General features: G+C 49.3%; 5 protein-coding genes across 5 annotated transcripts; 2 read left to right on the top strand and 3 right to left on the bottom strand.

Moving 5' to 3' along the window:
• Positions 1-3613: 3613 nt before the first annotated feature.
• NUU61_008053 (uncharacterized protein) lies at positions 3614-5002 on the bottom strand (the record flags this gene model as incomplete). The annotated part of the gene is made up of 1 exon (XM_056658578.1): positions 3614-5002. The coding sequence occupies one exon, from the start codon at positions 5000-5002 to the stop codon at positions 3614-3616; it is 1389 nt and encodes a 462-aa protein (XP_056508871.1).
• Positions 5003-5204: 202 nt separating this feature from the next.
• Positions 5205-6649, bottom strand: NUU61_008054 (FAD-binding oxidoreductase; the record flags this gene model as incomplete). Its single annotated transcript, XM_056658579.1, has 2 exons — positions 5205-5695; positions 5752-6649. 2 exons carry the CDS (start codon positions 6647-6649, stop codon positions 5205-5207), a joined length of 1389 nt encoding a protein of 462 aa, XP_056508872.1.
• A 1004-nt stretch (positions 6650-7653) lies between these two features.
• Positions 7654-8777, bottom strand: NUU61_008055 (isoflavone reductase; the record flags this gene model as incomplete). The annotated part of the gene is made up of 4 exons (XM_056658580.1): positions 7654-8062; positions 8140-8214; positions 8273-8506; positions 8566-8777. 4 exons carry the CDS (start codon positions 8775-8777, stop codon positions 7654-7656), a joined length of 930 nt encoding a protein of 309 aa, XP_056508873.1.
• A 1216-nt stretch (positions 8778-9993) lies between these two features.
• On the top strand, positions 9994-10401 carry NUU61_008056 (uncharacterized protein; the record flags this gene model as incomplete). Its single annotated transcript, XM_056658581.1, has 1 exon — positions 9994-10401. The coding sequence occupies one exon, from the start codon at positions 9994-9996 to the stop codon at positions 10399-10401; it is 408 nt and encodes a 135-aa protein (XP_056508874.1).
• Positions 10402-10922: 521 nt separating this feature from the next.
• On the top strand, positions 10923-11936 carry NUU61_008057 (uncharacterized protein; the record flags this gene model as incomplete). The annotated part of the gene is made up of 1 exon (XM_056658582.1): positions 10923-11936. The coding sequence occupies one exon, from the start codon at positions 10923-10925 to the stop codon at positions 11934-11936; it is 1014 nt and encodes a 337-aa protein (XP_056508875.1).
• Between the last annotated feature and the right edge of the window lie 892 nt (positions 11937-12828).

Consider the following 12828-nt stretch of genomic DNA (forward strand, 5'->3'; position numbering starts at 1 on the left):
CATGCGGACACCAAAAGCTCAAAATCCGGCAACAAATCACTAGTATGTCACTGGATGAGGACGAAAATTTCGGGCCATTCGTTGACTGAGGAGGATTGGGTACAACACTCCACTGATTGATCAGTGGAGTTGTTGGGCCTTTTGTCTATGTGGTTAGTGGCGAGTAGTGGCGCCCTGATTTCACACCCAGTCCTAGACTAAAATATAGAAATATCAAATATTCGCGATATAAGAACCAAAGATCCATCGCTAGATAAGGCTAGGGACTTACATACTTTTAGTGGTAGATATTAATGAAGAAATCGACACCCTAAAAAAGTAACTAATCTAACATTATGATAGGAATCTTAGTTTATTTACTATTTTATAGCTATAAAACCCCCCTAGATCTCTATATCTATAATATATCTATAATCTTTCTATAGAACTAATTATTAGATTATCATTAGAGACAAGGTTTTTATTGTCTTCTATAGTCCAAAATAAACAAATAAACAACTACACATAAGGAGAGACGGTGAACGGGAGGCCAGAAATGGCTGCTTTTGGCGCCGTTTTTGGCCGGCCGATCTGGTTTACTGCCACCAGTGCCTCGCGTTGGCTGGATCCTGGGGGACTGGCGCAGTGCTGGTGGGGTGCTTAGGAGTGTGGAGAAAACGCGCTAAATTGGGTTCGCGAAGATGGTGCGCGCGAGAGAGGATCGAAGAACTAGGAACAAATACCAAAACTAATATGGGGCACGTGCTGCAGGCAGAAACACACCGCGCTTACCGCCCAGGGAGTTGACACACCCCAGCACTGCGCCCGCCCCCCAGAATCCAGCCTTCCGTAACCCCCAATAACTGGCCAATCGTAGGCCCCCAATCAGATTTGTCAGCGGTATTATAGCCGTGCGCTCCGAGTCCCTGTTTTGCTATCTGTCGGGTTTGCCGTTTGTCGGTATAAGGGTCGCTTCAAGAGTCGCATACTCATCATGAGCTTAGCATTGAAGGGCTCGGTTCGAGAGATTTGGTTCGATAGATCTGTGCCAGTTCGAGGGATCTATGCCGGTTCGAGAGGTAGGGTCTGTCGCGGTTCGCAGGGCCTTGATTCCCCAGGTAGGTAATCACATGGACCAGGCAGAAACAGATGGTCAATTTAATGTCTGTTCGGTATAAGGGTCTGTTCGGTACAAGGACGTAGCCCAGATATGTCTCTCTTTGCGCCGCATTGAGTGATGCGGTTTCCGGAGTCATTCTTGACATAAATGCACATCAGGGTCTTCACAGCACCCCCCGAACCAGCGTTTTCGTCCCAGCAGTGTGTCAACAACGTGCAAAGACCGCTCCTACTATGTATAAATCTGTCTGCCTTTAAGTCCGCACAGTGACTTAAAGGACCATCAATTCCATACATCCTTCTGAACTGACCCGCCAAAAACCCCTTTGTTCCCTGCTGCTGCCGTAACCGCGACATATAATACTCTGGCTTATCGCAGCTGTCATCAAGGAAGAAGGTCGCAGGAAAGAGTGTTTGTGGCCTGCCACGGATATGGACAAGCCAACTTTGTACTTGAGCATCTGTACACGGTCTACCCCAGCCTGGGACTCTCTCCTGGCATGCGACTAGAGTGCGTGCACTTCCGCTCGTGGCCACATGGCAAAATGTGACGCCCTTAAGCCCTAATAGGCTGATCGCCGCAAAACACCCTTCTGCCGATGCCCTTTTATCCCTAGAAGGGATGAGTTCTGTCAAGAACGGGGGATTATCGTAACTGGTCTCCTGGATAAGCCGCCAGGAACCACTTGAGCCCGAGCGCTGAATCGCAATCATCAGGTAGAGTTCTTCACTTCCGGGGGCGGAGACAGAGACCAATCCCCCGGTTGCATTGTCGGGGTCCCAGGGGGGCACGGCATATACTGGCCAGAGTAGTAAAAGTATTGCCATCAAAGAGATCATTGTGATGATGTCTCTATTCGCCCAGAGATGCCTAGGTACACGGCCCTCTTGGGGAAACTATTAGAAATGGTAAGCTGTTGCTCTGACAGACATCAATTTAGACAGGAAACATACAGTATGGTGAGGTCGGATATGATGAGAAAAGTGGTCAGTTCAGCTGCGTATCTAGGTAAGGCGTATCCTTATATATATGCAGTACTCTCGGTGAGGAAAGAAAATTTGAATGGACAACCCTTTCGAGTACTCTGTAGCATGGGCAGTATATATTTAGGATTATTGTTCGACTCCTAAACAGGCTAGGTTGATGTTGAGGTGCCCAGGTGGGGACCGGGGCGAAAACAGCTCTCAAAGTTAGAATTATATACACTCCCTGGACTGCAGGTTACGTTACCCACTTAGCGCTCCTACAGGACCTTGGAAGAATAGTATCTTCACTTCCCTCCGCCTTAGGTGAGGGCTATGATTGGCCGATTCTTTGATACAGAAAGAGCAGTGGGTTGATAGTACCAGTTTTATGTGGGAGCCCCAAGTGGATAACGCAATATACAGGGTATTCAGAATAAGCAATACAGCCACACTCACACGGCCTTGTAAGCCCTTTTATACTATTTTGACACCTTGACATACAAGGTGATCGAGGGAAAAGTTTCCTATCCCTACTTTATCTATAATAAGAGGATGAAGACAATATCCGTTCAATCTTTATGGTCAAACCCGGCCTTTTTAACATTTGGAGAGAGGACGAACAAAAAAAAGAAAAGAAAAGAAAAGAAAAAAATAGGAACATACCTGTGGGCCCGGACGAGTACCCATGGGTAATTACAAGAGAGATCTGACGGAAAATTCCGTGGAGGGAAGCCCTCTATGCGTTGTCGACTTCTCGTAGTGAAGAATGTAGAGACTCCAACCCCTGGAAGGTCTCCCACTCGATCCCATCGTGGCCTGAATAATGCTCTTGCTGCATTGAATGAGTCTGGGATGAGCGACGTACCAGTTCCCTTGCCTCTCCTGGATCGTAGGCCTGAGCTTCTCAGAGAGGCTGCCCAGGTCATCACCACGGACTGCAGAAATTTCCAAGAGAGCCTTCCATCCACTCAGGGCTTTCTTCCAGATCCTCTTAAGAGACGAAAATTCTTGGAAGATACCAATTTTCTGTTCAAACGAGATCCCGATCCAAGTTATCCGTAACCGCCAAGGCCGGCGTGGCTTGAATGCCTACGCTATATCAAGCATCACGTTGTCGGTCTCCAAAAATTAATCTCCATAATATTGCTATTCTTACAAACGACATAGTCTCTTTACAATGGTTTAGTTCTAACTACCTTCCATGCTCCAAACTGAGTGGAATCCGGATAGCAATGGACTCTTTTCTCCGAATTAACCTTAAGAGTATTTCCCCTCGGAACGGTAGGGGATGCGTGAGCGGAAAGCTATATCAGTCTCGCAAAAGGCCTACATAAGCCCAAGAAAAGTCCAGCAATTCTGTTATGCACAAGTAACAGGCAGCGAGGCACATTCTCAACAGCAGACCGACCTGTCTTCTAAGGTGGTGCAAAGAAGAAACTATCAGGGAGTAGTGCTCTGCGCCTTGCTTGGGGGAGTATTTCGTGGGCCCGCGAAGAACGTGGGGCGTATATCCAAAGGACTTGTAGCATAGTTTGGACAAAGTAAAGCCTCATGTTAGGAGCAATCGCCAATCCTTCTGCAGCGTGTGTGATAGCCAGAAGGAGGGGTTACCACTGTCTCGGGCATCCCAGAGTTCTTCAAGGAGTTGAAGGGCCATTAAATTTGCGGGAAGGCGATTCAAAGAATAGATGGCTCGCAGTCGGTCACGCACTTCATCGCGCAGGAAGTGATTCGACTCGGTCAATTCGGACCCGGCTGCGAGAAGAGGGAGAGATTGAAAATTAAGGGAGTACGAGGATGCAGGAATTAGTAGCAGATGGTGGACTGTCTCTTCGGCGTACTGTAGGATCAAAGTCTCTTGTGCTTCAGTCACATCCGGATCCGTAGGACAACCTCTCTGTGCATGTGCACGAGATCGATAGAGGAAAACGAGCCCGTGGTTGCGGAATGCTTCATACAAGTGACCCAGGTCGGGATTTGGGGGACTCGTCATCCAGGCACGAAGCTGAGCCTCCAACATGGCTTCTTGCGTCGGGTTGCGGTTCTGTGGCATATCATGTATCTGTCGGCAATATCGTCCGACATTCGCTATGATAAGGAGTAGTCGGCTACATGTTCCGTACATTGGATGGTGCCAGTCTCCCATCCTGTGCACCGCGAGGGACATGTTCAATAAGTTTAGACACTGTGGTTCACATGGATCTACTAAGAATGAACTGCACATGTCCCAGTAAAGATATATTCCCAGACAGAGTCGAACCACAGGGTCGTTACTTGTCGACATAGATATATCTCGGAGCATACTGTTGATCAAGGCGCGGGCACCAAATAAATGTTGCTTTCCATACTCCTTCGGGTCGGAATCAGCAACATGCGTCAGCGCCAGCAGTATAATGGTCAGGAAGTGTGTGTAAGGAGCGCGCTGGACCTGATTTATCTCTCTTCGAAGGCAAGCTATGGCTTTGCCACGTTCCTCAAGGGCCAGAATGGGACTCTTGGCCGGGAAGAACTGCTCATGGCTGGCACTGACTGACTGGATAGCATGGAGAAGTGCGGGCGATTGGGCAACGTGTTCCAGTATAGGGAAAGAGAACGGATTATCTTCGGGATCTATAACGGACGCTTGACTGACTTTCTCCAGCCAATACTGTAGTAGTCTTGGATGGACATGCGTTTTAGGCTGCAGTGACAGCCACGGTGTTTCGACTTGCCACCGTGTTAGCCGTGGAGCTGACGAACAGACAAGGCCTTGACGCTGACACCGCTTGCACATCGGATAGGCCTCGTCACATTTGACCCGTTTTGCCTTGCATTCTCGACAGCCCAATTTGCTTTTGTTTTGCGGTCGGCGTGGTAGAGACATGTGCTCTTGCTGCGTGCTCGGGTTTAAAGAAGACTTGACCATCACTTGTTTGAAGAGTAAGCGGGGGAAGTACATGGCTGGCCTGATAGACTGTTGGCTTTGTGGATTGTTCGTTGCATTCAACAGGGACCTGGGCGATGAGAAATCTGGTAGAATCTGACGGATCACCAGGGATTGCCACATCGCAAGTGGATTACTAATGATCCGCGAAATAACCAGGACACTAAAGCTGCATCATGGCGGAACTTCTACAAGAGAGTATGATATTCGATTCCCTTCAAAACCCATTTAGACCGGGCAGGGCTTGGTGAAAGAGATTGTTCGGATCTAGTCGCGCCTTCAACTGCCGCAGTCTTAAAGCCTTCTCCTCACCGAAGAATCGGTCTATGTCCACTTGGTCAGGGGGCCAAAATGCAGGGAACCCTCCTGGCAAGGATAGACCGTTCTGATCAAGCGCTTCCTCCACTTCTATGACCCATCTGGCTGCACTTGCAAGCTCCTGTTCATCAGCACGGCCTGGCCTGGTGGCCCCATGGAGGCCGAGAATGACATGTTGGTATCGATTCGGAAAGGCCGCCCCGACAGTATCGGCAACACGGTGTCGAACACCCCTACCGTGGTTATTGTGAAATATAACAGCGGACAGCGGGTGTGGTGGAGGGTGTCGTGCGAGGATGGTGCCAACGTTCTGATGTATCCGATTAACGTTTCGACTGCGGAAGAAGGTTCCTGACGATGAATCACCCAAGCCGTAGGCGGCTGGGAGAGCTGGATACAGGTCAGTTAGCTGGAGTTCATGTTATGATGGAAGCCTAAGAACTTACTCTCTGTGACCGTGTTCCCCAGAACCCTGCCGGCCTGCGTCGTCTGCTCAAGGAAGCTTCTCGCAGGCCCAAGGTCTTCGCTGGGCGAAGTCCAACACCAAAACAGAACTAAACAGGGCTCGGCTACCGTTGTCGGAGCCATTTCAGGATTTACAGCGATGGCATCTCCGCTGAACTCATCGGGAAAATTACCATCTAAGAGCCTCTCGATCCTGTCCATGACAGTTGCGGCCTCGGCCAGGGGAAAGGCTAGGAAGCCAGCGTATAGTTTAGGCACTGGGTATACCTTCACGCGAAGCTCTGTGACGATGCCGAATGTGCCAGCCCCAGTGCCACGTAGCGCCCACAGTAATTCTGAATCTTCGTCGGTGTCAACCACGCGGCCCCCGGCCAAGACCACTCGAGCCCCAAGTATCTGATCAACCCCAAAACCGTATGTTCCAACATAGAAGCCATACCCTCCGCCACATGCCCAAGAGACATAGCCCACGGACTTTGCCTGTCCGGTAGGGGTGAATAGGCCGTGAGAATTGAGGGTTTCCTGCAGGTGGCCGGCAATCACTCCGCCACCAACGCGTGCGTGGGCTCGGTCCGACCCGATGCTGACCGTGTCCACGTCGCGCATGTCGATGAGAATACCCTTGTGGACTACAGAGCGGCCGAAGAAGTCGTGACCGCCTGAGCGAACAGCAAAGGGGATCTTTTTTTCGGTGCAAAATTGAACCAAGCCTGAGACCTCTTCTTCTGTCCGTGGCCGAGCGCAGACCAGTGGTTCCTTTTTCAGCGCACGGTTGTATAGTTCGAGACAGTCTTGATAGTGCCTGCCTTCAATATAAACCGAGAGGCTCGGCATGAGCTGCCGCAAGCGATCTTCGACAGATGACTGACTGTTTGGCATATTTAATGAGGAGCGCTTTTTGTCAACGGTCAGGGGCAGAAGACTGGTTTTGCGGTATGGCCAGGAGGTAGATTAGGGGTCAATGTGTTGTATCAAGGTATGATTTCAGCATTGGCAACCTCGGCTCGATAATGACGACAATAGCATAGCATTAGTTATCTGACTGCATATTCGGTTAACTAGTGGCTGTGTCCATGGGAACCTGGGAACTTCTCCACTATATGTTTCCGTTTCTGGACAGATCGCGAGGGACTGTCCCACCCATCTGATTAGCGTCCTCATTTGACGTGTTTATCCCACCCGAGGTTGATACTGATGACGACAAGCCCCACCTCGAGGGTTAACGAGACGTCGCGTACTCTTTGATGTAGGCAGCTCAAACTCTACTTGACGCCTCCGCATCTCAGCCGTCTTGAGAGGCCTGACCTACATCCTGGCTCGAAGAACTAACAGTATTACTGAAACAAACGGCACTTCGGCAGCTAGAATACACACCTCTCCATAGTCCGATCGCTGGGTAGGAAAGAATGTCTGTGCTGGGGGAAACAGGCTGTGCTTAAACCAGAATCGCAGCCAGCCAATTCTAAACCCGCTGCTCCGTCCCCGGGAGGTATAGTCCAATGTAATATCCATCTCATGACTTAGATACGCGTCTTCTTATGCTGACAGCCGGAAGAGGAAGAGCAAAAATAATCAACTGTGGGAACATCGGCAAATTATCCATAAGCAAGAGGCAGCAGCGTTTGCGCTGTGGTCCGCACATACATACTGAGCTACGTAGCATGCCCAATTTGGAAATAAAACTCCCAATCTGGAACGAATTCAAAAGAACCGTCCACAGGCTTGTTTTTCCCTGACGCCTGCTTGCAAATGCCGTGTCTGGAAAGCGCAGTACGTCATCTTCCTACGTATCGTACTTGTCTAGTATAAAGAACTAATGCTTAGTGCATGTTTTCTCGAACAGGACAGAGGGGCAAGACTGGTAGTAGATGGTAATACATGTCTCAGAGCATCTTTTTTAGATACTCCAATACATGATCGGGTAGGGCTCTATAGCTTTCCAATCTTCCTCCTATGACAAGGTCCTCTAAACTTGCTTTCCTGTAGTCCTTAACTTCCCATAAATCATCGGGAAGCATCTTCATCATTTCTCCCGTTCCCCAGATTTTGCGGCAATATGCCGGGACAGCGAGATTACTCTCCCTGCTGATACAATCCTCAATCGTTCGATTGACTTCCTCTAAGCTTCGTGTCGCAATAGAGGGGCCTCTGCCATTCTTCTTTTTCATGATCGCAGCAATTTCCATACCTGTTGGTGCAAGCTCTGACAAGGTGATGGTCCGGTTCTGTATAGTGCGTATAGGTCTGGTGGTAAATATATCGACGTACGCAGCCGCTACGTAGTCCTTGGTGCTACAAGGAATTAGTTTAATCAGACCAAAGTGAATAAATAGATGAGAAGGAGTTTCTCTGGGTGAAATGTTACGCACCACATAGTGACCTTTTCGCTAGCAGAGTTGCCGGTGTAGACCAATATGTTATTCTGCAAATCAACCCCCACCGCCCTATATTTGTGAAAGTCAGTTATGGATAAACATCCCGAGTGGTCGGTTGACGACTGACGGTGTACTTAAGGTGAATTCAGCGAAATTTCCTGGGTGGATGACGGTGGTTGGAATCCCAGCATCCTTGGAAGCCTTTTCGACTTTCGCTTTTGCCTTCATACAGGGCATGCGCATTCCCTGCTCACAATATCGCAGACAGAAATCCGAAGGGGAGAAAAGCCGGACATTAGTCCTAGGGATGGCTTTCACAAAGCCATACTGTCTGTCGGTACCCTCGTCTCCAACAAGAGAACTGAGAAATCCATTAGCATAGATTCGAAAAGGTACAGATGCGCAGTAGTTCTGACTGACATCACAATGTCTATATCTTGCAAGGCACCAACCAAAGCGTCTTCATCAAGAACGTCGACTTCAATCTTTCTCACATGTTCGGGGAGATTGGAAGTATCCGAGCTAGGGCGATGCAAAACAGTAATTGGAGCTCCCGAGGAAATTAGAGCAGCGACAACTCGAGAGCCAACGAATCCACGGTGACCATAGACAGCGATACGGTTGAAGGTCATGATTTGAAAGACAAGAGACGTCTGGAAGAGAATGTTCAATCGGTGTAGGAAGCTGTTGGGATAGCGTTGGTTTGAAAACTTATATCAAGATAAAAAATTTCGAGCTCTGAAAATATGATCTTATATAACTCCCAACAAAAAAAGCTGTGGGTTCCAAAGAAATCAGCGCAAATTACCTTCCCCACTTTGTAAAAAGAGTAGCCACGGATATAGGTCCACTTACACCGAAGCGCTGACCCCGGCCGCACCTCATAGATCCAACAAGACTAACAGGTTCGCAATTTGGCCCAAGGAGGAAGGTAGCTTACCCCTAAGGGGAATAGATTGGCCATATGCCCATATAAGGCCAATTCCGTGGTGGAGTCATTGTACGTAATGATCGTCGCTTCACAAGGGCACAGGAAGACATATATAGCTTGTCTACGTTATAAAAGTTTCCTATTTGGGCCATTTCGCGAGGTTGTGGGGTCCGACTGGAGCGGGAGGGAGAAGTTGCGGACAAGGTCGCATGATCTGCATCTCTGCCGGAAATCTTTGGACGATGAGGCAAACATATCGGATCCTTGGTGCAAGCACGCGCCGCTTACATGATGACTCCAACTAACTTACTGGCAACTTCACTTGTATGTATTATTTAACTTCTAAGAGACATCAAATATCCCGTTGGCTGGTCGTTGGGGGAAGGGGAGAGAGGAGGCGAATGGGGGCGGGGATAATGTTTCAAAATAGCATCCAAATGATTGGGTTATGCTGATCGGGAAAATTTTTAGGTCTGCATATCCACCGGATCGGACGCCTTGTCCCGACGCGAATATTGGGAGCAAGTAGTTCATAGTCGTCATTCCTCTGCTATGATAAGTATCCTAACAATCGGAAGCTGAGGAACAGGTCTACTTCCGGCATTCTATAGCACGTGCATCATCGGCCTGAAGGAAAAGAAGAAAGTATCGACGAAGTTCAACACGCAGCAGCCTAACACGGAGCTCGATTTTGTCTCACGAGCTGCGGCGTCTTTAGGCTCCGCAACGCCGATGCACAACTTTGTTTCCTTCTCTATGTTGGGAATGGCACAATTCTCGGAATTACCGGTTAGAACTGTGGTTACTCCCAGCGCAACATATATAAACGTCTGCGCATGGCTTATGAACTGTTTATTCCCGCCGATATTTCTCTATCATAACATCTGACTTTACTTTCCCATCACGGTTTCATGAAAATGACGACCCTTCTTCCCATCAAAGGCGCCGAGAATCTTCCATCCAGATGGTCCCTGACCGAAGACCTCGGCGGTTATGACATGCCAATCCGCCTCGAAGGCGAAATCGGCGATGCTATGGTGCGAGGCACCATTCCGGACTCTATCGATGGAACCTTCTACCGCGTTGGCTCGGACCACTTCACCCCGACTCTTCCCGGGCACAGTCCACTCCTAGGCCACGGTGTTGTCAGCGCATTTCGCATCCACAAGGGCCAGGTGGATTTCAAGATTCGATATGTCCAGAATGACCGTTATAAACTGGAGAGGAACATGAAGAAGAAGACAAAGAGCTATTGGAGGGAAGAAGACTATGCTCTGGGTCACGCGTCTGGAGGTGTTCTTTACCTCCCAGTAAACTTCGATTAAGCTTACATTCGGGGCCGGAAGTAGGTTTTTGGCGGGCCCCACCAGCCACCACAACTAGTCAAACCCTAATAACTAGTAGGCTTAACTTTATTCAGGGCGGGCCTTCTCGGCACGAGGGTTGCGCTTAATCAGCGGAAGTAACTCACTAACCAAATAACTACCATCTGGTTTGACGGGTGCCCGTTCAGGTTAGTCTGACGAGTCTTAGAAATGGTTCTGCATATCTTTGTTTCTTTTGGTTTTGGGGGGTGGGGGCAATGCGTGGCTTCACTTTGGCGCGATTCTTCGCAGCTAGAATGGTTGTCCAATAGAACCGGCCTTTGGACCCCACTTGACTTTCCTCTTCTGTCGAGAATGCGAGCTTGAACCGACACAGTGGAGAAAGTTCAGCCAGCTTTCGGCCCCGATGTACATGAAGTGAGGGATAAATTGATACTGGAATACACCTACAGATGAGGGGCTTCTGCCTTCACGCGCAGCCTTTGCAATTACTAGGAACCAGACCTCCGATTACTCTCAAAATGGATGCCTTGACCTTGGGTGCGACCGACCTGTCGCGGTTTGAAGCATTCTCTATCGTCTCCGTCGGCTATAAAGCGGTCCACGGCCATACAATCACCGTGGATGTGCTCTATCCCAAGAGCTTGAACGATCCATCTCAAGAACACGTACTCTCCGTTCCTCGACCAGTTCTACTTCGCTATCATGGTGGCGGCCTTATCGCTGGATACAGTCTCTTTCCTCCATTTTTTAGCCCGTGGTATCTCGAACTAGCGCAGGAACACTCGGCCATCATTGTTTCTCCAAATTACCGACTGTTGCCGGAGTCTTCTGTACTGGAAGTGCTTGAGGATGTGGAAGACCACTGGCAATGGATGCATCGGTCGCTTCCCATCTTGCTACAGCAAGAAACAAAGGGCACAGTGAAGCCCGATCTGAGTCGGATAATGGCTATCGGCGACAGTGCCGGGGGGTATCTCAGTTTGCAAATGGCTTTAAGTCACCCAGACGAGATTCGAGCGGTCAATGCCGTCTATCCCATAGTCAACCCGAAAGCACCCTACTTCAGCAGTTGCCAGGAACGGCCTGTGTTCAACCTCCCGGCTTATCCACCGGATACGCTGAGATGGCATCTAGACAGCATTAAGAGACAGGAGGCACTCACGCAGAAGCCTATGATTGTGTCCGCCGCCGCCGACGCCGATCGATTCCGGCTAATGTTTGCGGCATGCCAATATGGCCAGCTAGGCCAGCTTTTCCCAGCAGCTTCCATTACTCCCTATCTGCTTGAAAGGCTCGATGCTGGAGCACGCTTTCCACGCGGTGGAGTCTTGATACTCCATGGGCTGGATGACACGGTGGCTCCTGTTGAGGAGAGCTACCTGTTACGGAGGAAACTTGCCCAGGTTGACCCCAGCCTCAACTTTCGACTGGTCGTGCGGGATGGGGAGCATGGATTTGACCACCTGGCCAAGTTACATGATGCTTGGTTGTGGGATGCGATTCAGGACATTGTTAGATCCTGGTTAGACTGAATATTTTCTTCGCTGCTGAACTGCAGACATCATTGCAATGTAGGTGAACCAGCCATATAAGTGAATCTTACTCCTTCAACGCTTGACCCGTATTTTCTGACTGTTGTAATTAAGAATCCAGGATAAGTACCGGTTCCAACTTGTCTAAAGTGTACGTGACTTAAAATCAAGTAGAAATAGAAGGGGTGAGATCAACATGGCCCTATGTGTAGATCTCTGCCTCCGGACCTTTAGCACAGTAGCAGTACGTGTGACCAGGCGGGATTGTACAACATAAGGTTTACAGAGAGGTAGATCAGTTACCTCTACACTACCTCACGATTGAAGGAGTAGACAGTATAGTTTGGATACATATCATCTCGCCTGTTAGAAGATTTCCTCTCTTCCTAGATTCTCCTTTCTGAGCTCACTTTTGAAAAATTTCTCTGTTTTGGCCTTTTTCCTCGACATCCTGAAACCGGTCGGGATGGAGATCGGCGAGGCTTCGCCTGAGGACCATAGATGGGCTCTCGTGTTTAGACATTTGCCGTATCCGCTATTTTTCTGATGCGTCGGCTGTAGTACAAGGTTTGAAATGCTCGGTGCGGACAACCTAGAGTAGCAGCGGACAGATCGGGGTGAAATAAGATTCTCAGGTCATGGTTTTCCAGACAACCGCTTCTACAAAGTTAATTGTCAATATTTGACTAGTACATACGACCATAGGGTGTGGAAAGCAGGGCTTCCCGTCCGCTCAGCCGTACTTAAACCACACGCCGGTCAGTTAGTAGTTGGGTGGGTGACCACCAGCGAACCCTGGCTGTTGTATGTCGGGGATCCCCCAATCTTTTTGGTTCGGTTGAAAAATCGCCCTGCACGTCCCTGCACCGCTGATGTGGCCCTTTGGCTAAAC

The sequence above is a fragment of the Penicillium alfredii genome (genome assembly GCF_028826965.1).
Source record: "Penicillium alfredii strain IBT 34128 chromosome Unknown utg000010l_segment0_segment0, whole genome shotgun sequence".
Taxonomy (NCBI): domain Eukaryota; kingdom Fungi; phylum Ascomycota; class Eurotiomycetes; order Eurotiales; family Aspergillaceae; genus Penicillium; species Penicillium alfredii.